Raw genomic sequence first — 22,767 nt, 5'->3', positions numbered from 1 at the left:
GGACAAATCTCTGCTGCAAAGGGAGGCCATCTAAATCTGAATCTAGCTATAAGCTGTTTGGATTTTGTCTGGTTTCTGATAAATGGAATTAGTGCTGTCATGGCCGGACATCCTTTAATTGAAACACTGAAGGAGCTAGGCCGTAAGTGATTGGCCAAATAGTTATGCATCCATTCAGATGCAGTTGGTATTCTGACTGGCGTTGGGGCCAATTGTCGATATAAAAAAGCCGCAACGGGAGATTCGCCCATTCATGCTGCAAAGCTTGGATAGAGGAATCTGTTAGAAATCTACTGTATATGTGTATGGCCAGCATTACTTCCACAGCAGGATCCCCAGCCTTGCCTGGGTACATACTAAACATGTTCACATGATCCTGGACCAAAGTTTTATTGTGAAAATAGAATGCCCAGGGCATACAATTATCATGATAAATAGCCTTAGACAAGGAGAGGTGGTTGGGGGGGAGGGGGGGGGGGTAATGGCCCTCCTCTGAATCACTCTGCAGTGTTTGTAATCTGACCTTCCAGCTATTCAGGTCCAATCACAATCTGATCCTCTGTAATACAGGCGCTCTTGCTTAGAACTTGCTGCCATCTGCTGGCTGGAAGTGGTAAATATGATCGATTTATGTGCAGTATTTCATATTTACCCCATGTAAAAAATGTTTTATAAACATGGCAGCTTTATAACATAACCTTTCTCTCTTACAGACGTCATTGAGAGGTGGTGTCAGGATCACCTGTTGAGCTATTCTGCACTAGAGATGGCGTGTGTCATACGAGAGGAACTGTTGGATATAATGAAGAGACTGGAACTACCAGTTTCAGAACCGGCTGTCGGCACTGATGAGAATATCTTGAACATAAAAAAATCCCTTCTCTCTGGATATTTTATGCAGGTAAGAAGCCCCCTGGGGTCAGTTAGTAATACCACAAGAACCTTTTTTAAAGCATTATACACTATACAGCCAATGGTTTGTGGCTGAAGCATTATGGGTGGAACTGCATATAGATGTGCATAGATCAAAGTTGATCATTGGGGTTTGTTATGTTAATGAGGAGGTGGAGACTCAGCTCTTTGCACAGATGGAAAGGGCTGCAAGGGGGGGGACGGTGATAATAATGTGGGATTGTAACTACCCGTAAATTGCCTGGAGTAATGGCACTGCTGGAACATTTAAAGGGAAAAAAAATTATAAACCCATTACAGGACAATTTTATGGTCCAGTTTATTGAGGTCCCAACTAGGAATGATGCTTTGTTAGACCTGGTAATCTTAAACTATGCAGAGCTTATTACCAATGTCCATATAAAGGAATATTTGGGTAGCAGCGACCATAATATGATTTAATTTAATGTTAGCTGTAAGCAAAAAACACATACGGGAAAGATAAAAACACTTAACTTCAAGAGAGCAAATTTTCCAAGGATGGGGGCTGCTCTCCAGGACTTAGACTGGGAGGGAATATTGGCATTGATGAACACAGAGCAGAAATGGGAAACCTTCAAAAAGACTGTTTGTGAACTCACTGCAAAGTATATTCCCATGGGCAATACGTTTAAAAGGCTAAAAAATAAAACCTGTGTGGCTCAAGGCCAAAGTTAAAATGGCTATAAATAAAAAAAGAGCCTTTAAAAAATAAAAAAAAATCAAGGATTGCTATCATCGTTTAAATGTTTCAAAGAATATAACAGAATATGTTAAAAGGAAATCAAGGATGCAAACATTCAAAACAAACGACGGATTGCACAAGATAGTAGGACAAAACCCCCAAAATTCTTAAAATATATTAATAGTAAAAAGGTCAAGTCTGACCATGTAGGTCCTTTACAAAATAATCTGGGTAACTGGGGACAAAGAGAATCCACATTTGTAAGAACTTTTTATTATTGTTGAGGTTATTAGTGGTGTACCTCAAGGTTCAGTGTTGGGATCCTTACTTTTTAATATCTTTATAAATGATACTGGGATTAAAAGTAAAATTTCAGTGTTTGCAGATGCTATGCAGTGGAATAACGTCCAATTTACAAGCCGACCTCAACGCTCTGTCTAATTGGGCAACTATGTGGCAAATGAGGTTTCATGTTGATAAATGTGAAGTTATGCACTTGGGGGCTAAGAATATGCATGTGTCATACATACTAGTGGGAGTACAACTGAGGGAATCAATGGTGGAGAAGGATCTGGGGGTTTTGGTAGATCATAAGCTCAATAATATCATGTAATGCCAAGCTGTGGATTTCAAAGCGAGCAAAGTTATTTCTTATATTAAGAGAGGTATGGACTCCAGAGAGAGAGAGAGATAATTTTACCCTTGTACAAATCATTAGTAAGACCTCATCTGGAATATGCAGTTGAGTTTTGGGCACCAGTTCTCAAAAAGGATATCGGAGAACTGGAGAAAGTGCAAAGAAGGGCAACCAAATTGATAAGAAGCATGAAGGAGCTCAGCTATGAGGAAAGATTAGAGGAACTGAATTTATTCTCTCTTGAGAAGAGGAGATTAAGGGGACATATCAGCATGTACAAATATATAAGGGGTCCATATAGTGAACTTGGTGTTGTTATTCACTTTACAGTCAACACAGAGGACAAGGGGGCACTCTTTACGTCTAGAGGAAAAGAGATTTCATCTCCAAATACGGAAAGGTTTCTTCACAGTAAGAGCTGTGAAAATGTGGAATAGACTCCCTCCAGAGGTGGTTCTGGCCAACTCAGTAGATTGCTTTAAGAAAGGCATGGATTCTTTCCTAAATGCACAAAATATAACTGGGTACTAACATTTATAGGTAAAATTTATCCAGGAAAAATCCGATTGCCTCTCGGGGATCAGGAAGGAATGTTTTCCCCATCTTTAGCAAATTGGATCATGCTTTGCTGTTTTTATTTTTTGCCTTCCTCTGGGTCAACTGGGTATAGGATTGGGTATATGGGATTGTAAGATATTATTTATTTTAATGGTTAAACTAGATGAACTTGGGTCTTTTTTCAACCCGACTAACTATGTAACCTAACCAACACACCTATATGAGCTTAATAGAAATCTCATTCCTCAACCATGGGGGGGATTCATTTGGGGTCACCCACCCCTTTGCATTTGTAATGCTCTCCACTCACCTGGGAAGGCTTTGGATTGTGTCTGTGGGAATTTGTACCCATTTATTTTTGAGGTCATCTTCTGATATGTGAGGAGACCTGATTTGCAGTCAGCACTCCAATTCATCCCAGAGGTGTCCCATAGGGTTGAGTTCTAGGCCTTGTACAGGCCAGATAAGTGCCATCACTGTGTAAGAATCACATACACAGAATGAATGAAGCAGAAATAGGCATATTCTTGCACTTTTGGTCCTCGGGTACAGCTTCTACTCCAGCAACTAAACTGGCAGTCAGCACAGTGGTGACATCTCCACTCCAAATCTCATGAGATTATACATCAGGGGTGCTCAACCTGTGGCTCTCCAGCTGTTGCAAAACTACAGGTCCCATCATGCCTCTGCCTCTGGGTGTCATGCTTGTGGCTGTCGGAGTCTTGCTATGCCTCATGGGACTTGTAGTTCCGCAAACAGCTGGAGAGCCACAGGTTGAGCACCCCTGTTATACATGGATAATATGTTGGGCACAGCTAACTTTTCCAGATGTACTCCATAAAGCAGAAATTAACTTTTTTGGGTTCAAATGTACTTAAGCCTTGTTCACATGGACACATAAGCATACACCCATGTGAAGGCTGGGATTGCCCATGTGGAAATACACAGATGTTCTGTGCATCCCTGTGCAGACAGTCCCATTGATGTCTATTGGGATGCAGTGGTTGCACAGACAGCTGCTGCTGCTCCAAATTTGACATCCATGTGGGTGGGTGTCCCCTAATGCACACTGTGTTCAGGGACACGCACACCTGGGTGTCAAATTGTGAGCAGGTGCTGTGTCCCAATAGACATCCATGGGACTGCCTGCATGGAATACCTGTCCATTCCCATGTGGGCAAACGAGGCCATAATGAAGTAAATGGTGATGAATACAGTATACATGGTGCAGTAACTCACACCAACCCGACTTTAGCTTTCAGCACTGCAAAAATCTTAGGGGCAGTCCAATCATGTCTGCATAATTGACTGCCATCTAATGTCTTGGACTTTGGTAAAATATTCTAATATTGCGCAAACTGTCAGATGTATTCTTGGTATAATGCAACCTTATCTTGCAGATCGCTCGGGATGTTGATGGATTGGGGAATTACATCATGCTGATACACAAACAAGTAGGCCAGCTACATCCCACTTCGGGGTATCGCCTCAATCACATTTTCCCAGAATGGGTCCTCTTCCATGAATTCAGTGTGGCAGATAGGAGCTGTATCAGGATTGCCACAGAAATTTCCCCAGAACTGTAAGTATTGAAATCCCCCCCCCGATGTTTCCTAAGACCTGCTTTTCAAACCCCACTTCAACCAAAACTCCTTTTAGGTTTAAATACAGTGGGGAGAGCTTAACCCCTACCATGCTGTTGTTGCCTGTGTCTGTTGAGGGGACAGCCGTTCACTTCCTGTTCTGGTGTTCCTGGGGACAGGAAGTGAAGGGAAATCTTTACTTGCAATCCTTTCCATTCTACAAATATAAGGTTCATCTCTTACTGTCCTGAAGGGAAGTGAGGGGAAATCCCCCCAGTAGACACACAGATGGCACCAAATTCTAGTAATTCCAAACACTTCCCTACGCTATCCAAGGCACAGTTATAGGTTTTGGTGGAGGTGTCCTTTAAATAACCTTTTGCTTAAACCTTTAGACATATCTGGGCAGCCACTGTTGCTCTTCTAAAATGCTAGTGGCCTGGCTTCATTACTTCCAAGTCCCAGACTAGGTGCAAGTGTTCATTATTGAAGCTCACAACTCCGGATCTCTACACTTGTTTTGGGTTAGAAACGCAAAGTATTGAAGCCGAAGCATCAGCATGACAGCCAGGCAGCTGACTTTTTCAGAATAAGAGGTTGGTATTCCATTGCAGTCATTAGAGGTGGTGCATTTATCTGAAGATGTTTATTGTATTCCTCAAATCACTACTCATCCCTACACCTTCAACGTGCAGTAAATTAAAGATATCGGCATTGCTGGAATGTGATCATTTTTTTTCTTCAGCCAATCAGAAACTAGTGCTGGAGTGTATGAACATGCATCGGTTACCCCTGGGATTAGCAGAGCTGCATTCTATATCCATAAAACTCTGCGCTACTGATTCCCTCCATACGCAGAACTGTGATTAGAGGGGAAAAAAAAGAAATTGTGTGGGCGGCGAGAGAGAACAAAAAGCGGCGAGGTTCCCATCTGCCCCCACTGTGGAGGAAGATGTCACTTGCTGCAGTGGCTGGCTGGATAATCTGTGTTTTATTGAGATCACAAAAAGCAGAGACCGTTTCCTTCCCATGTACCTCTGCCTGTAAATCCCAGTATAAACAACAGGGGAAGCATGTTATTACTTTAAAGGAAGGGAGGCTGGATTAACTGCTCTGCTATAAGACCCCCCCCCCCCCCTCTTACTTGGGGGCTCCCTGATAAATGGCTTTTATTCTGCATCCAAGATCAGCACTCATTTTCTATTGCATCCATCAACAAATTACAGTTAGGAAAAGTAATATCACCAAAATTAATTCAGGTTCCAAAATTCGATATACTGTACTATATTATTAAGAAATGTATGTTGCCCCACCAGCAGGTCATTGTGCTGCCCTGTAATTAAAATCTCACTTTTTTATATGGTGCCAGGGTGATGCATTTCATCAGAAAAGCCTATGTTAGAATAGCAATTCAAAGGCAAGATGCAGCTTCTACTTTACCTAATGGAAGTCACTCCTTTGCTGGCATCTCCGTGGATGCACAGAAGTGCAGGATCTGGCTGAGGAGTTCTGTTCTCGCTGCTGCCAACTGCTGGAACAAGGAGCGGGGCAGAGATGAAGGGGAGGTGTGGGGGCCCCATGAAATGGCCTGGGTGGGCCTCGTGTTTGACACATGTGCCCTGGGAAAGGTGAAGGAGTCCAAATTGCTTTAACTGTTCACATTAAATGACCAAATTGTTCCTCCGACTGAATGAGGTGGCACAGTGATGTCATGTTCCCTGCCTCATCCAATCAGAGAAAGCTTTGCATTCATTCAAAAAGTGCTAAGCATTCTCTGAATGGTGCCTGTGCCAAGCGGCTAAACTCCTGTGTTCAGAATGCAGCAAGGAAGATGCTCCAGGCCCAATAGCAAGTGCAAGATCACTGGAGTAGAGGTGTCAGTTATGGTAAATACATAGTTACATTGGACCATGTAGAGACTTCATACCTAGAATTTCTCTATAACTCTCTTCCATTCTATGACCATATTAGCCAGACCTCAATTTCTTACTGGGAACCTTTTATATAAATAGATATTGTAGATTTAAGCCACCACTGGCTTTGACTATCTGAAGGAAACCTACCAATCGGTGTATTCGTTTTTCAAAGGGAATGTGTTCCTGAGCCCTAAAAAAGTAGACTGAACGGATCACAATGTTTAAAGCCATACATGTTTCAGACTGACTGTAAAATCTCCATCAGATTTACCAAAACCATGTAATAAGTAAGAACAGACAAACAATCGAATTAATTTGTATCTCCAGCAGACAGGCCCTAGTACTATATAATTGGTAGATATGGGAGGTGGTATAATCAGATTGCATAGTACGCTTACAGCAATGGACTTTTTTTCCAACCGCTGTAAGAAAATAAATTGCTTTAGTACCAAATAAAAGGACCACTGTAATCTATTTTTGTTCCTCCTTTTTTAATTTCCCTAGCTAGCTGTGGGGACGTCTGTCATTGCAGTTATTGTTTCAGTAAAACGTCAATGATGAAAGGGGGATTGCACGGGGTGTTTTATGTATTCGCCACAAACAAATAAGCTGCTGTGTGCCTAAAGCCACAACTAGGCGGATATTTGCCAGCACACCATGGATTAACAGAATAGCGTCCAAACTGTTTTTTTATTGCATGATCACATCAGAGTGGTGCGGTGTTTGAGCCACGCAGGGCCCCTTCACGTTGCACCACTCATATGATCCTGCACTAAAAAAAACATTTGGAATTAGATTCTGTTGATTCATGGTGTGCTGGCAAATATCTGCATTGTGACTTTTGAGCCAGCTGGCCATTGCTACCGCACCCAAATCTTTGCAGTGTTGGTTGTACACAGCTACTGTATACTAAAGGCCTGTGGCGATAGGCTTTTTTCATGTCAGACAAATTCTGCATTCCCATACAAGCATTTGGGAATCCAAAACCCGCTTAAAGCACACCAGAACAATTCCAAATGCACCCGTCAGTGAATTCTGAAGTATCTCAGTCATGTTGTCTACAGCAGCGGTTCTGAACCTTGGTGAGACCAGGACCTGGTACAAAGCCTTACCTCCAATTAGGGCAGGCAGCTACTGATTGACAGGAATCTCATTTTCCTACCAAGAGTAAATCAACAGCACCCTGGTAGCTCATTGAGAACTACAAGCCGACAACTACAAAGGATAGATTGCAACAGTGAGCAGGGAAGAAGATCCTGCGCTCACTGTGGAAACTGGGATTTTGGGGGTTGGGTGTATTTAACCACTTTCAGACCGGACCATTTTGCTGGTAAATGACCAGAGGTCTTTTTACACTTTGGCACTGCGCTGCTTTAACTGGTAATTGCGCGGTCATGCAATGTTGTACCCAAACAAAATTTGCGTCCTTTTCTTCCCACAAATAGAGCTTTCTTTTGATGGTATTTGATTGCCTCTGCGATTTTTATTTTTTGCGATATAAACGTAAAAAGACCGCAAATTTTGAAAAAAAATGATATTTTCTACTTTTTGTTATTAGAAAAATCCAATAAACTCAATTTTAGTCATACATTTAGGCCAAAATGTATTCAGCCACATGTCTTTGGTAAAAAAAAAGTCAATAATTGTATATTTATTGGTTTGCGCAAAAGTTGTCACATCTACAAACTAAGGTACGTTTTCTGGAATTTACGCAGCTTTTAGTTTACGACTGCCTATCTCATTTCTTGAGGTGCTAAAATGGCAGGGCAGTACAAAACCCCCCCAAATGACCCCATTTTGGAAAGTAGACCCCCTAAGGAAATTGATAAGAGGCATGTTGAGCCCATTGAATATTTTATTTTTTTGCCTCAAGCGATTGAATAATGACAAAAAAATTTTTTTTTTTTTTTTTTTACACAAAGTTGTCACTAAATGATATATTGCTCACACATGCTATGGGCGTATGTGAAATGACACCCCAAAATAAATTCTGCTGCTTCTCCTGAGTACGGGGATACCACATATGTGGGACTTTTTGGGAGCCTAGCCGCGTACGGGGCCCCGAAAACCAAGCACCGCCTTCAGGCTTTCTAAGGGCGTAAATTTTTGAGTTCACTTCTCACTACCTATTACAGTTTTGAAGGCCATAAAATGCCAAGATGGCACAAAACCCCCACAAATGACCCCATTTTATAAAGTAGACACCCCAAGCTATTTGCTGAGAGGCATGTTGAGTTCATGGAATATTTTATATTTTGCCACAAGTTGCGGGAAAATTACAAACTTTTTTTTTTTTTTTTTTTTTTTCACAAAGTTGTCACTAAATGATATATTGCTCACACATGCCATGGGCATATGTGAAATGACACCCCAAAATAAATTCTGCTGCTTCTCCTGAGTACGGGGATACCACATATGTGGGACTTTTTGGGAGCCTAGCCGCGTACGGGGCCCCGAAAACCAAGCACCGCCTTCAGGCTTTCTAAGGGCGTTACAGTTTTGAAGGCCATAAAATGCCAAGATGGCACAAACCCCCCCCAAATGACCCCATTTTGGAAAGTAGACACCCCTAAATTTAGGGGTACACTAGTGAGACTAGGTAATAAATGGCGGGTGCCCTGAAACTATAAAAAAATAACTAACCAACCAGCGTCACCTGTAACAGTTATATGGTGATCACTGGTGAAAGGGTTAACTAGGGGGCAATCAGGGGGCTTTATGCGGTAGTATATGGGGGTCCCTGGCGCTATAAAAAGCTGCGGCGAACCTAAATACCTACCTGCCTAACTAGCGTCACCTGTGACACTAATACAGCGATCAGAAAAACGATCGCTTATTAGGCTGGGTTCACACTGGAGCGATGCGGGAACGCCACGAATGCGCGGCGGGTTCCCGCATCGCATGCCTCCCGGCGGCAGTTCACACTGCCCTATGCGAACTGCTGGGAGTGTCAGTGAAATGTTACTGACACCCCCAGATCAGTTCGCATATCGCAGTGCGATCTGCAAACTCGGATCGCATGGTGTGAACACCCATGCGATCCGATTCTGCTGCGGGCCAAAAAAAGGGTCCCGTGCGAATTTGCAGCGGGTGCGGCGGGTGTGGCGGGTGCGGCGAATGGCTGAACTCGAATCGCACAGAGATCAGATGTGATTTGCACTGCAGTGCGGTGCGAATCACATCCGTTCTCAAACCGCTGCAATCTGAACCCAGCCTTAGTGACACTGGCGACGGGGGGTGATCACGGGGTTAAACCTTTATTGGGGGGGTTAGGGGGGTACCTTAGAACTAAAGGGGGCTAACCCTAACTGCCCTAACAGTTATTAGTCACAAATGACACCCGCCGGGTGATCAGGGGGTTAAACCTTTATTAGGTAATAAATGGCGGGTACCCTGAAACTATAAAAAAATAACTAACCAACCAGCGTCACCTGTAACAGTTATATGGTGATCACTGGTGAAAGGGTTAACTAGGGGGCAATCAGGGGGCTTTATGCGGTAGTATATGGGGGTCCCTGGCGCTATAAAAAGCTGCGGCGAACCTAAATACCTACCTGCCTAACTAGCGTCACCTGTGACACTAATACGGCGATCAGAAAAATGATCGCTTATTAGGCTGGGTTCACACTGGAGCGATGCGGAAACGCCGCGAATCCGCGGCGGGTTCCCGCATCGCATGCCTCCCGGCGGCAGTTCACACTGCCCTATGCGAACTGCTGGGAGTGTCAGTGAAATGTTACTGACACCCCCAGATCAGTTCGCATATCGCAGTGCGATCTGCAAACTCGGATCGCATGGTGTGAACACCCATGCGATCCGATTCTGCTGCGGGCCAAAAAAAGGGTCCCGTGCGAATTTGCGGCGGGTGTGGCGGGTGCGGCGGGTGCGGCGAATGGCTGAACTCGAATCGCACAGAGATCGGATGTGATTTGCACTGCAGTGCGGTGCGAATCACATTCGTTCTCATAAACCGCTGCAATGTGAACCCAGCCTTAGTGACACTGGCGACGGGGGGTGATCACGGGGTTAAACCTTTATTGGGGGGGTTAGGGGGGTACATTAGAACTAAAGGGGGCTAACTCTAACTGCCCTAACAGTTATTACAGTCACAAATGACACCAATGCAAAAAAAAAAAAAAAAATGACATTGGTGTCACTGTGACTGGGGGGCAGGGGTAATTGGGGGGGTGATCGGGGGGTAAAGGGGGGGTGTGAGTGTGCCTGGCATGTTCTACTGTGTGTGTAGAGTGTTGGTGCAACTCACCGATCCGCTCTCCTCCGTGTCGGAACGGAAAATACCGACACGGAGGAGAGAATACATCACTTCCTCTCCTGTGTTTACATTACAGGAGAGGAAGTGATGTCACCGGGGATTTCCATTCGTCGAGAGCGATCGCGAGGGGGTGGCCATGAATGAATGGCCGCCCCCTCATCCCGGATCGCTCTCGAAGGAATGCCGACCGCCGCAGGCACCGGGGGGGGGCCCGATCGGGCCCCCCACCCGCGGGCAGGCAGGGACTTATATATACGCCCATATGCCTGCCCGTGCCATTCTGCCGACGTATATCGTCGTGCGGCGGTCGGCAAGTGGTTAACATGTTACACATGGGTGTAAGATACAGTGAACATCTCCTTTAATATCAGTAAGATTATCCCCCCTCCATTAATGTTTGTGAGATGTCAGCTGTAGAAGCCAGTATTTGGTGGGAATTCCCAAGGGGTTACACAACACAATGCACAGGTGCAAGAGGCACCCCAACGTGGCCAGACATGGGGAGGGGGAGCATTAGAACTAAGACAGGTGATGTCAGTGCATTTTATAAGTCTTGGCAGGACCCTTGCATATAACCCATATTGCTACAACAAGAGAGCTGTACATCACACAGCCACTAACCAGGGGCCTCTAAATTAGCACTGATCTCACCAAGCTTACCTATCACCATTACCAGTCCCCTATGGGCTGCCACAGACCATGTAACCATCACTGTCAGTCATTGGTAAGGGCACACTGCTGACCAATGAGGGAGCACAGAGTAATAATGGGCTGCTGGGGTGTACTGTTGTCTGACATGCAGGGAGGCACCCCATACTCTCTTCTCTTGTTCTCAGGGATTATCTGTACTCCATATTCTGATCCTCCTGGCCATCTTTCTGTACCAGTGAAGAATTGAAAGCTTAACTTGACCATGTCTGCTCAGTGCCCCGTGAACAGGTACAAATGTAGCTACCAACTACCAGGACTTTGGTGGTTGTAGACCAGCAGTTCTCAACCACCAGGCAAATAGCCTTACTGTGCTCCTTGTGACAAATTGGCCATTTTTACCAACTGTCCAGGAAAGTGCTTGAAGTATAAGGTTTGATTCACACCTATGCATTTTTCAAATTTGCACTACAGAACGCATAGGAAACCATGTTAAATGGACTGCAAAATGCAAAAAGCACAGGTGTGAATCGGGCCTAAATGCATGTAAAGCAATCAGACTGAAATTCATTCAACTTGTGTTTTTTTTTTTTTTTTTTAGGTTCATGCAGATGGTGCCCCAGTATTACTTTAGCAATCTGCCCCCCAGTGAAAGCAAAGAAATTCTGGAAAAGGCTCTGGTGTGTACAACTAATATCGCTACACCGGAAGATCCGCCAGAAAATCAGGGAAAAGCCGCGGAAGAAGAAACATCTAGTGCATCTGAACAGAGATGTCTCATACAATAAACTCGCCTGGTAAAAAAAAAAGGCAATAGAAGTGCAATACGTGTTCCAAACACAAACTAGTTTTAATGAACTGTGAACTTGACAACAGACAGATGTTACACATTCAGGATTTCATAGACTTTTGTATATTTTTCTTGCAGAATTTTGTCTTGATAAAAAAATAAAAATCCCGTTTATAGCACTCTGTTGCTGCAGCGTGTTCCCTTGTGAAATGTTTTCCCCTTCTGAAGCAGCTGGAAGGAAAGCCCATAAATTGTTGGAACATTGGCAGTGCGTAGAGAAAAAAAAAGTCACTGGTTCATTCTGGAAATTCAGCCCTTCCTTACACGGAGAGATATTCTTTGAACTTCTCAATGATGGAGTTCATTCTGTCAGCTGGGACCAACATGACTGTCCTCAGAGGCTTCATGGGGACGTCGTCAAAAGACCACTTTCCTCCTAGCTGCGAGTCGGTCTCTTTCTGTACTGAATAGTTGAATTTCAGGATTGCTTGCTGCAAAGATACAAAAGAAAAAACTGTCAGCTTTTACTTGCTTACAGTGATATAGAAAACAGATCCCTGAATGACTAATTGTATCTCCATAATTGAAGGTTATGGCTCAATTCACACCTATGTATGCCTTTCCACACAAGACACACCTGGAATGGGCCCTTAGAGTGATTGTAAAGGCTTGTGTAAAAACAAACATGTTATACTTAACTCCTCTGTGCAGTTGGTTTTGCACAGATCCTTCTCTTCTTGGGTCCCTCTTTGCTGCAGCTACAGGGTGTACCCAAGCTGAGTCAGAGCTCTGTATATCCATTCAGACACTTCCTCTGATTGGCTGCGACAGAGCAGAGGTGCCATTGGCTCCCACAGCTGTCAGTCAGCCAATCAGGAAGCCTGTCCTGGATGACTGAGGGGAATGTGGACATTGCTGGAGAGAGAAGGGGCTCAGGTAGGTAATTAGGAGAGGCTTCTACACACAGGTGTTTTTTTTTTATCTTAATGCATAAAATGGTTAAGATAAAAAAAATCTTCTGCCTTTACAACTCCTTTAGGCTGGGTTCACACTATAGCGATGCGGGAACGCCGCGAATCCGCGGCGTTTTCCCGCATCGCATGCCACCCGCCGGCAGTTCACACTGCCCTATGCGGACTGCTGGGAGTGTCAATGAAATGTTAATGACACCCCCAGATCCGTCCGCATATCGCAGTGCGATCTGCACACTCGCACAGGAATCGGATCGCATGGTGTGAACACCCATGCGATCCGATTCTGCTGCGGACCAAAAAAAGGGTCCCGTGCGAGTTTGCTGCGGGAGCGATGCGAATTCAGCCATACTATCTGTATGGCTGAACTCGCATCGCTACGGAGATCGGATGTGATTTGCACTGCAGTGCGGTGCGAATCACATCCGGATCTCCCCCCGCAGCAGTGTGAACCCAGCCTTAAAGCAAGAAAGGCATCTGCACTACTTTTGGGCAACACAAAGCTCAACACTACACAGATTTACATGCTTGCCTTTTAGGGTGCCAATGTGAAGAAATGGCCATGCCCATATATAAATGCATGTTAACATGGTTTGGTAGCACCTGTGAGAATGCAGGTTTTATTGCACATTACTGTGCACACAGATGTTAGTCAAGTATTATACGGGTGTGTAAAGTAATTATTATTTTTTAAATAACAAAACATACTTGCCTACTTTGTGCACAGAGCATCCCTGATCCTCCCCTTGGCTCCCAAGCTGGCTGTGTCCATAAGACAGAGAGAAGGTGACTCAGACCCCCAGCTGTGATTACCAATGGCTCCTGCATCTCAGCCAATGAGAGAGAGAGAGAGATAGAGACCTGGGAGAGCTGCTGCTCTGAATTGCTGGATCAGGTCTGAAGAAGGGGGAGTTTCACACTGAAGTTTTTTACAGTCATGCATACAATACATAAAGTGGTTCTAAAGGGTGAAGGTTTTTTACTTTTATTATTTTGAAATGCCATTTTCATGACCATTTGTTACTGAAGAACATTTTTATATATAATATTTTTTGACTGATCCCTTCTAGAACCCAACATGGTGACAGATCCACCTCTTTATTCCACAATATGTCTCCAAAATTACAATCCAATCTATTTTGGGGGCCAGATTGTACCCCCTTTTATCAGTGCCTAAAATGCTGTATAAGATAAGAATAATTTTAATTGCCCTGTGAATGGAAAACTACAATACAAAGTCCGGCAGCCTTTTTGGCTGTCAGCTTGTAGTTCTCAATGAACTACCATGGCGCTGTGGAGCCCCGGCGTAGTTCATTCTCTCTTCCTGTCAGATTGGATCTGCTTGCCCATACGGGGATGTACAGATACACTGACAGATCTACATGGTACCAGCGATCTGCTAATCACTGGTGCAATGCTTCAGAGGCTCAAAAAAATAATGATAATGCACTTTTTTTTTTTTTTACCTGCAAAAAAAAAAAAAATCTGCATTTATTCTCTAAAAAGTGAACTTATCCTTTAAATATCAAAATGTGTAAGAAAAAAAAAATGTTAATAGACATTCATAAAATTGCCGCAGCACCTAATGACTTGGATACTTATGATAAAAAACAAAACAAAAAACAACAACAAGTTTCAGACTCTCGTTGCTTTGATGTGGTGCTCTTATTCATCTGTCTGGATTTGGGAAATTAGGCCCATTTAATTCAGGCCTGGGCAACGCTCTGGTTGGGCTGGTTTCTCCTAAACAAGATGGCAACCCAGTTACTTCTTGTGACAGCTGGGAAGCGCTAGCTCTCTGTTTTTTCCTATCATTTGTTGATAGATGAGACCCGCAGAGTTTAGGCCTGGACGTGTCCCTGGCTGGATTTTTCGCTCCCCAGCAGCAAAATGGCTGCACAATGGCCCACATCGGATTTTTCTAAATCTCCTACTGTTTAAACGTTATCTCCGACTAGTAACCTCATTATTGAGACATGCGGCTATCCCCGAGCTCCACATGCATCTGCTCCCTCGCCTCCACATCCAGGGGAAAGCACAGAGCATTCAAATACATATTTTAATTAAATGTAATTGAGCGTGGATTGGATACGAGGCTCATTTTACACCTAGAATCTGCTGTAAAACATATTTTATGACCACATTAAAATGTAGTTTAACAGCAAGAAATTTATCTGAGGCCGACTATTAAAAATGGGTTTACTACAACCAAATGATCACCGTTTTACATTGGTGAGCAAAAGAAAAAAGTGATAGGCCAGCAATCTACACAAAATAAACATTTCTCCATAGTGGTTGGAAAGATCCTCCTTTTTCCTGAAACCATTTTATATTTTATTTTCATTTGTGGTAACAGCAGGTTTCCCATAGGGCAATGTATCAGATTTGTAATCTGAGGTTTGCGGCCCTTTAAAAAATTTTAAAGGGTAATTAAATCCACAAAAATGTAATATATTGCAGTTTACCAGACCTTAGATGTGGCGGCTGCAATGTTTTTCTTTTCATTTTGCCTGATAATCCTCTGAATAGAACACTTGCCCTGTCTCTGGGTGACTACACTCACTTCTCCACTGTATCCATTCAGGATACATGGTTGTCACCCAGGATAGACAACAAACATGGCTTCCTTTCCATTTCAGGTCTACTACGTGGGTGCGGGGACAGGGGAATTCATAGTTTAGAGGATAGCTTGAAGGAAGAGAACTGTTTGATATCAGTTCCAACACAGTGATAAGGACATGGCATTTCTGGCCCGGGTAACCGGTTATTTCCTATTCTTGCTAAAAAGTGTTCTTAGGCTGAAAAAAGAAAAATTTGGTACCTCACCATGTCCAATGACTGGAATGCTGCAATGTACAGCGTCTTGAAAAAGTATTCATACCCCTTGAAATTCTCCACATTTTGTCATGTTACAACCAAAAACGTAAATGTATTTTATTGGGGTATCATGTGATAGACCAACACAAAATGGCACATCATTTACTCTGATACCCCTAACTAAAATCTAGTTGATCCAATTAACTTCAGAAGTCACCCAATTAGTAAATATAGTCCACCTTTGTTTAATTTAATCTCAGTATAAATACAGCTGTTCTGTGAAGCCCTCAGGTTTGTTAGAGAACCTTGGTGAACAAACAGCATTATGAAGGCCAAGGAACACACCAGACAGGTCAGGGATAAAGTTGTGGAGAAGTTTGAAGCAGGGTTAGGTTATTTAAACAAAAATATCCCAAGCTTTGAACATCTCACAGAGCACTGTTCAATCCATCATGTGAAAATGGAAAGAGTATGGCACAACTGCAAACCTACCAAGACATGGCCGTCCACCTAAACTGACAGGCGCATGGAGAGCATTAATCAGAGAAGCAGCCAAGAGGCCCATGGCAACTCTGGAGGAGCTGCAGAGATCCACAGCTCAGGTGGGGAAATCTGTCCACAGGACAACTATTAGTCGTGCACTCCACAAATCTGACCTTTATGGAAGAGTGGCAAGAAGAAAGCCATTGTTGAAAGAAAGCCATAGGAATTCACATTTGAAGTTTGCGAGAAGCCACGTGGGGGACACAGCAAGCATGTGGAAGAAGGTGCTCTGGTCAGATGAGACCAAAATTGAGCTCTTTGGCCTAAAAGCAAAACGCTATGTGTGGCGGAAAACGAACACGGCACATAACCCTGAACACACCATCCCCACCATGAAACATGGTGGTGGCAGCATCATGTTGCAGCAATGCTTTTCTTCAGGAGGGACAGGGAAGCTGGTCAGAGTTGATAAGAAGATGGATGGAGCCAAATACAGGGCAATCTTAGAAGAAAACCTGTTAGAGTCTGCAAAAAACTTGAGAATTGGGTGGAGGTTCACTTTCCAGCAGGACAACGACCCTAAACATACAGCCAGAGCTACAATGAAATGGTTTTGATCAAAACCTATTCATGTGTTAGAATGGCCCAGTCAAAGTCCAGACCTAAATCCAATTGAGAATCTGTGGCAAGACTTGAATTGCTGTTCAGACGCTCTCCATCCAATTGGAAAGAGCTTGAGATTTTTCAAAGAAGATTGCCCAAAAGTTTCACTCTCTAGATGTGCAAAGTTGGTAGAGACATCCCCAAAAAAAACCTGTAGCAAAAAGGTGGTTCTACAAAGTATTGACTCAAGGAGGCTGAATAAAAATGCACACCACACTTTCAACTAAATATTTTCCTTTCATGTCAAATATATGTGCCACTTTGTGTGTTGGTCTATCACATAAATTCCCACTAAAATACATATACGTTTTTGGTTGTAACAAGGGGTATGAATTACTAATTCGCCATTTCCTGACTGCTAAAACCAATGGCCACTACTCCATACTCCTACTGCTTGCCCTCTCTGCGGCATTTGATACGCTTGACCTCCTGCTCAATAAACTCCGTTCCTATGGCCTCCAAGATTTTGCTCTATCCTGGTTCTCCTCCTACCCATCACAGCGCTCCTTCAGAGTTACCAACAACTGTCTCCTCCTCTCCATTGCCCCTTTCTGTAGAGGTCCCCCCAAGACTGTTCTTGGACCCCTTCTCTTTCCATCTACAACTCCTCCCTTGGTCACTTGATAACTGCCCACAGCTTCCAATACCATCTATACGCCGACAACACCCAAATCTCTACTCCTCACCTCACTCCTTCAGTCTCCTCTTGCATTACTAACTTACATATCAGCATGGATGTCGCACCACTCCCTTAACCGGTTCCTGACCAGCGCATGCCGATGTAAGTCGGCAGAATGGCACGGGCATATTGGTGTACAGGTACATCCAATCTTTAATGCCGCCCTGCCATCGCAAGCGCACCACCGGTGGCGCCCTCGCGTGCTAGTCGGGACCCCTGTGAGTCCGGTCATGGGTCCCGCGGACTCCATCGCCATGGGCATACCTGCGATCGTCTCACGGGGCGGCTGAACGAGGAAATATCATTGTAAACAGCATTTCCCCGTTCTGCCTAGCAACTAGTGATGCTGATCTCTGCTCCATGTGATTGGAGCAGAGATCAGTGTTCACTAAATTAAAGCCCAGCCCCCAACAGTTAGTAACACACCCCTAGGAACACTTAACCCCTACACTGCCACCCACAGGTTAATCCCTTCACTGCCAGTGTCATTTACACAGGAATCACTGCATTTATATAGCAGTGATTGCTGTATAAAATGACAATGGTCCCAAAAATGTGTCAAAAATGTCCGATGTGTCCGCCATAATGTCGCAGTCACAATAAAAATCGCTGATCGCCGCCATTACTAGTAAAAAAAAATTTTTTTTATAAAAATGCCATAAAACTATCCCCTATTTTGTAAACGCTATAACTTTTGTGCAAACCAATCAATCGCTTATTGCGATTTTTTTTACCAAAAATATGTAGAAGAATACGTATCAGCCTAAGCTGAGGGAAAAAATGTTTTTTTTATATATTTTTGGGGGATATTTATTATAACAAAAAGTAAAAATTATGCGTTTTTTCAAAAATGTCGCTCTATTTTGGTTTATAGCGCAAAAAATAAAAACCGCAGGGGTGATCAAATACCACCAAAAGAAAGCTCTATTTGTGGGAAAAAGGACCTCAGTTTTGTTTGGGAGCCACGTCACATGACCGCGCAATTGTCAGTTAAAGCGACGCAGTGCCGAATCGAAAAAAGTGGTCTGGTCTTTGGCCAGCAAAATGGTCCGGGGCTGAAGTGGTTAAACTAAATATCTCAAACTGAGCTGATAATATTCCCCCCCTTCATAACTTTTCTATAAATAATGCAACCTCCCCTCATGCCAGGGTACCGACACTGACCTGTCCTTTCAGCCCCAGATCCAATTGTCAAAAGCTTGTGGACTTCACCTCAACACCTCTAAAATACATTCCTTTTTAAACTAATGAAACCATTTCACTCCCTTGTTATCTCTCACCTCTAATATTGCAACTCCCTTCTCAGTGGCCTACCTCTCCATAGGCTATCCCCTCTTCAGTCTATCATGAATGCTGCTGCCATCTACCTTACCAACCACTCAGTGTCTGCCAACTCTCTCCTCCAGTCCCTACACTGGCTCCCAATCACCCAGCCAATTCAATTCAAAATACTAAACAAAGCCATTCACAACTCTGCCCTGAGCTACAACACCAATCTTTGCTCCAAATATCACCCAAACTGTCCTCTACGTTCCTCTCAAGACCTCCTACTCTCAAGCTCCCTCATCTCCTCCCATGCTTGTCTCCAGAGCCTCTCCCATCCTCTCTACCTCAACCTGTCTGGTTATCTCCTACTAGCTGCCTTCAGCCAATACCTGAGAACTCGTTTCTGCAGGGAAGCCTCACACCTCCATCTACTCTTTAAAGTGGAAGTAAACTCCCCTATCATTTTCAGCCAAGGAAGCTGCCATCTTTGCCCCTGTTTAATCTTCAACTGCTATGGTGCTGCACATGTGATTCGTTATGACACCAGCCATTGGATGGTTTGATAGTTTGCCTGAGAGCACAGCCAATGTGCAGTTAGCATTCCCGGCATGGCCTTTTTTTTTTTTTTTAACTGTTTAAATCCATGGGTTTACTTCCACTTTATCCACTTCCATCAGCTCATTCCCCACAGTTACAACCTTTTTGTACCACCTACCCCATCCTATTTGATTGTAAGCTCTTCTGAGCTCTTAATCCTCTTGTATTTTATTGTATCTGTATTGTCTCCCTTTTATAATTGTAAAGTGCTGCGTAAACTGTTGGCGCTATATAAATCCTGTATAAATAATAAGAATACATTTTTGTTCTTGGGTTTCGAACCCCTTTAAATAGGCAACTTACCCATGAGCGATATTTCAGTAATGCAGCCTGGTGGACTAAAGTTGCCCACTTACTGGACAATGAAGTTGCCCATTACTTTCATAACCAATAGGGCGCTGTAGAAAGTCAAAGAGCAACCGATTGTTCTTGGCAAAAGTCATAAGGTGGATGGAACCAAACCAGAACTTACCTCATAAAAAAACTCATCTTCAGCGTTTGCAAACATCATCTCCTCCTTGCCCTGAGGTCCTCCGCTTCCAATGGATTTCTCCGGTTCCATTAAAGTTTTGCTGATAATGAGATAGTAATAGCATTTTCCACATGGCTTGTTGGTTCGCTGGGCTTCTGCAAGCTCCTTCCTGTTTGGAAGTACAAGGGGGAACAGTTAAAGTGACACTAAATGATATCCTTTATTCTTAAAAACAAAACAAAAAAAAAAAAACAATCCATACACATCCACTGCTTAAGGCTGCATTCACATATGATCATGGGCGGAATCGCCGCATTTACGAATGGCTGCAAAACAAGGGACGTGCTTGCAAATCGTGACGCTGTTGCCCAAAAGCAGCTTATGTTCCTTTTTCGAGCGTAAGTGCTGCGACTGCAAAATTGTGGTGCAATTACGGTGCCATTAGAAGTAATTGCATTGAAAACACGTCCCATGTTTTGCAGCCATTTGAAATCGTGGGGCAGAATCGATTCCGCCTGCAATCGTGTGTGAATGCAGCCCAATTGTCCCGTAATCTGCTTTTCATTGAATCCTTCCTGTGTTTTTCCGCCTTAATGTAACTTTCCCAGTGAGCTACTGAACTTCTCCTTTTCCCCACTCACAAGGAGAGCAAATTTTACCAGGAAAAAAATAAAAACCTGGAGATTTAAAGAGTAAGTAAACCCTGATGGGTGTTACTTGATCCGTTTCCCTGAAAAAGTAAAGCATAACGGGCTACTACACATTGCATAGTAGCCCATTATGTGACACTTACCTGCAGGAGAAGACCGCAATGTCCCCGTCTTCCTCACTAGTAGCGAGCATCCATTCTTCACCCCTCTTCCTTCCGGGGACCACAAACTCCGGCTCTGTGACTGTCCGGAGTTGCGTGACATCACTCCCGCGCATGGCCTGAGCTATAAATACCACAGCGCGCCCTAACTCCGGCGCATGCGCAGAAGAAATTCGCCATACGGCGATTTGCAAATATCTCCTATACCGCGCAGTTCTGGTAGATTTAAAGCACTTACAGGTAAGCCTTAATCTAGGCGTACCTGTAGGTTAAAGTGGTTGTTTACAACCACTTTAATGACCAGGCGATTTTTTGCGATACGGAACTGCGTCGATTTAACTGAAAATTGTGCGGTCGTGCGATGCTGTACCCAAACAAAATTGCTCTATTTGTGGGTAAAAAATACATCTTTCTTTTGGTGGTATTTCATCAACTCTGTGGTTTTATTTTTTGTGCTATAAAAAGAAAAAAAAAAAAAAAAAAAAAAAACACACCTAACTTTTTGCTATAATATACCCAAATTCAAAAATATATATCTCAGTTTAGGCCAATATGTAATTTTTCTACATATTTTTGGTAAAAAAAAAAAAAAAAAAAATTGCGTATATTGACTGATTTGCGCAAGAGTTATAGTGTCTACAAAATAGAAGAAAGGTTTATGGCATTTTTATTATGGATTTTTTTTATTTTTAACTAGTAATGGCGGTGATCTGGGATTTTTAGGGGGACTGTGACATTGCGGCAGACAGATCAGTCACTTTTGACACTATTTACGGGCCATTGACATTTATACAATGATCAGTGCTATAATAATGCACTAAATACTGTGTAAATCTCACTGGTAGAGAAGGGGTAACACCATGGGGCGATCAAGGGGTTAAATGTGTTCCTTGGTGAGTGTGTATCTTACTGGGGGGGGGGGGGGGGTTGTTGGGTGGGACTGACAGGAGTAGGAGACATATCGCTGTTCGGAAATTACTACAAAACAGCAGCTCAGTCTTTCCTTCTCTGTCAGAACAGGGATTTGTATGTTTACACACACCCCTGTTGCGGTTCTTGTGCCTGCGATCGCGGGTGGCCATCGCACCTGCCGGCCACGGAGCGGTGCGCCTGCTATGGTTCTTAAAAAGTAGCCGATCTACCCAAACAGCGATTCACGGGAACAAATTTTTTCTTTCGACTATACAGGGGGTCCAGTGAGATTTTGATGGATTTCACCACATTCCAGTGTAGAAAAAATGCAGCATTTCTACTTTTGTTGTCCTGGAACGGACCTCACTGGTGTAAACTATGCCATTGGAAACCATATAAAACGTACTTACTAAAAATTTATTCTGCCCACTGAAACAAGTGAATGCTCCAGGTCTGCAGACACCTAGCATTAATGTGCGTTTAGATGTCTTTCTACAAGTGTGTCTTCTGCCAAAATGCTGCCGCTCCTGAACACACTGGCAACTTGTTTTTCATAAGCCTCTAAACCCCTATGTGTACAAAGACACAGAGGATAACATGCAGGAGCATTTTAAAGGAACAAACACACAAAAATAAAATAAAAGGCCAGATGTCCATAACAGCAGCATTAAAAAAAAATATCCTATGTGCATTGGACCTTATTGAGAAGCAGTCACAACTAGACTCATGCCAAAAATATATATTTTTGGTCAATAAAAAATAAAAAACGCTGATCGCCGCCTTTACTAGTAAAAAAAATGTAATAAAAATGCCATAAAACTATCCCTATTTTGTAAACGCTATAAAACTTTTGCGCAAACCAATCAATAATCTCTGATTGCGATTTTTTTTAACCAAAAATATGTAGAAGAATACGTATCGGCCTAAACTGAGGGAAATTTTTTTTTTTTTTTTTATATATATTTTTGGGGGATATTTATTATAACAAAAAGTAAAAAATAATGCGTTTTTTTCAAAATTGTTGCTCTATTTTTGTTTATGGCGCAAAAAATTAAAACCACAGGGGTGATCAAATA

At 43.2% G+C, this 22,767-nt stretch overlaps 2 protein-coding genes across 4 annotated transcripts in view; one reads left to right on the top strand and one right to left on the bottom strand.

Annotated features, from left to right (window-relative positions):
• The window catches only part of DHX32 (DEAH-box helicase 32 (putative)), a 196,964-nt gene extending 184,450 nt beyond the window's left edge, over positions 1-12,514 (top strand). For all 3 annotated transcript variants that reach the window (XM_077455499.1, XM_077455501.1, XM_077455500.1), the window contains 3 exons: positions 714-901; positions 4,211-4,392; positions 11,832-12,514. In XM_077455499.1, coding sequence (XP_077311625.1) covers positions 714-901; positions 4,211-4,392; positions 11,832-12,018 — 557 coding nt within the window. In that variant the 3' untranslated portion in view covers positions 12,019-12,514. The remainder of the gene's footprint in view (positions 1-713; positions 902-4,210; positions 4,393-11,831) is intronic.
• Positions 12,056-22,767, bottom strand: part of BCCIP (BRCA2 and CDKN1A interacting protein) — a 37,671-nt gene continuing 26,959 nt past the window's right edge. Inside the window, exons 6-7 of the mRNA XM_077455503.1 lie at positions 19,969-20,137; positions 12,056-12,511 (exon numbers count right to left, since the gene is read on the bottom strand). Of these exons, the coding sequence (XP_077311629.1) occupies positions 12,341-12,511; positions 19,969-20,137 (340 nt within the window). The 3' untranslated portion in view covers positions 12,056-12,340. The remainder of the gene's footprint in view (positions 12,512-19,968; positions 20,138-22,767) is intronic.

Source organism: Lithobates pipiens, unplaced genomic scaffold, assembly GCF_037356315.1.
Source record: "Lithobates pipiens isolate NorthernLeopardFrog02 unplaced genomic scaffold, aLitPip1_a1.2 Scaffold_25, whole genome shotgun sequence".
NCBI lineage: Eukaryota > Metazoa > Chordata > Amphibia > Anura > Ranidae > Lithobates > Lithobates pipiens.
The sequence above is the reverse complement of the archived record's forward strand: the minus strand, read 5'-3'. Positions and strand labels throughout refer to the sequence as shown.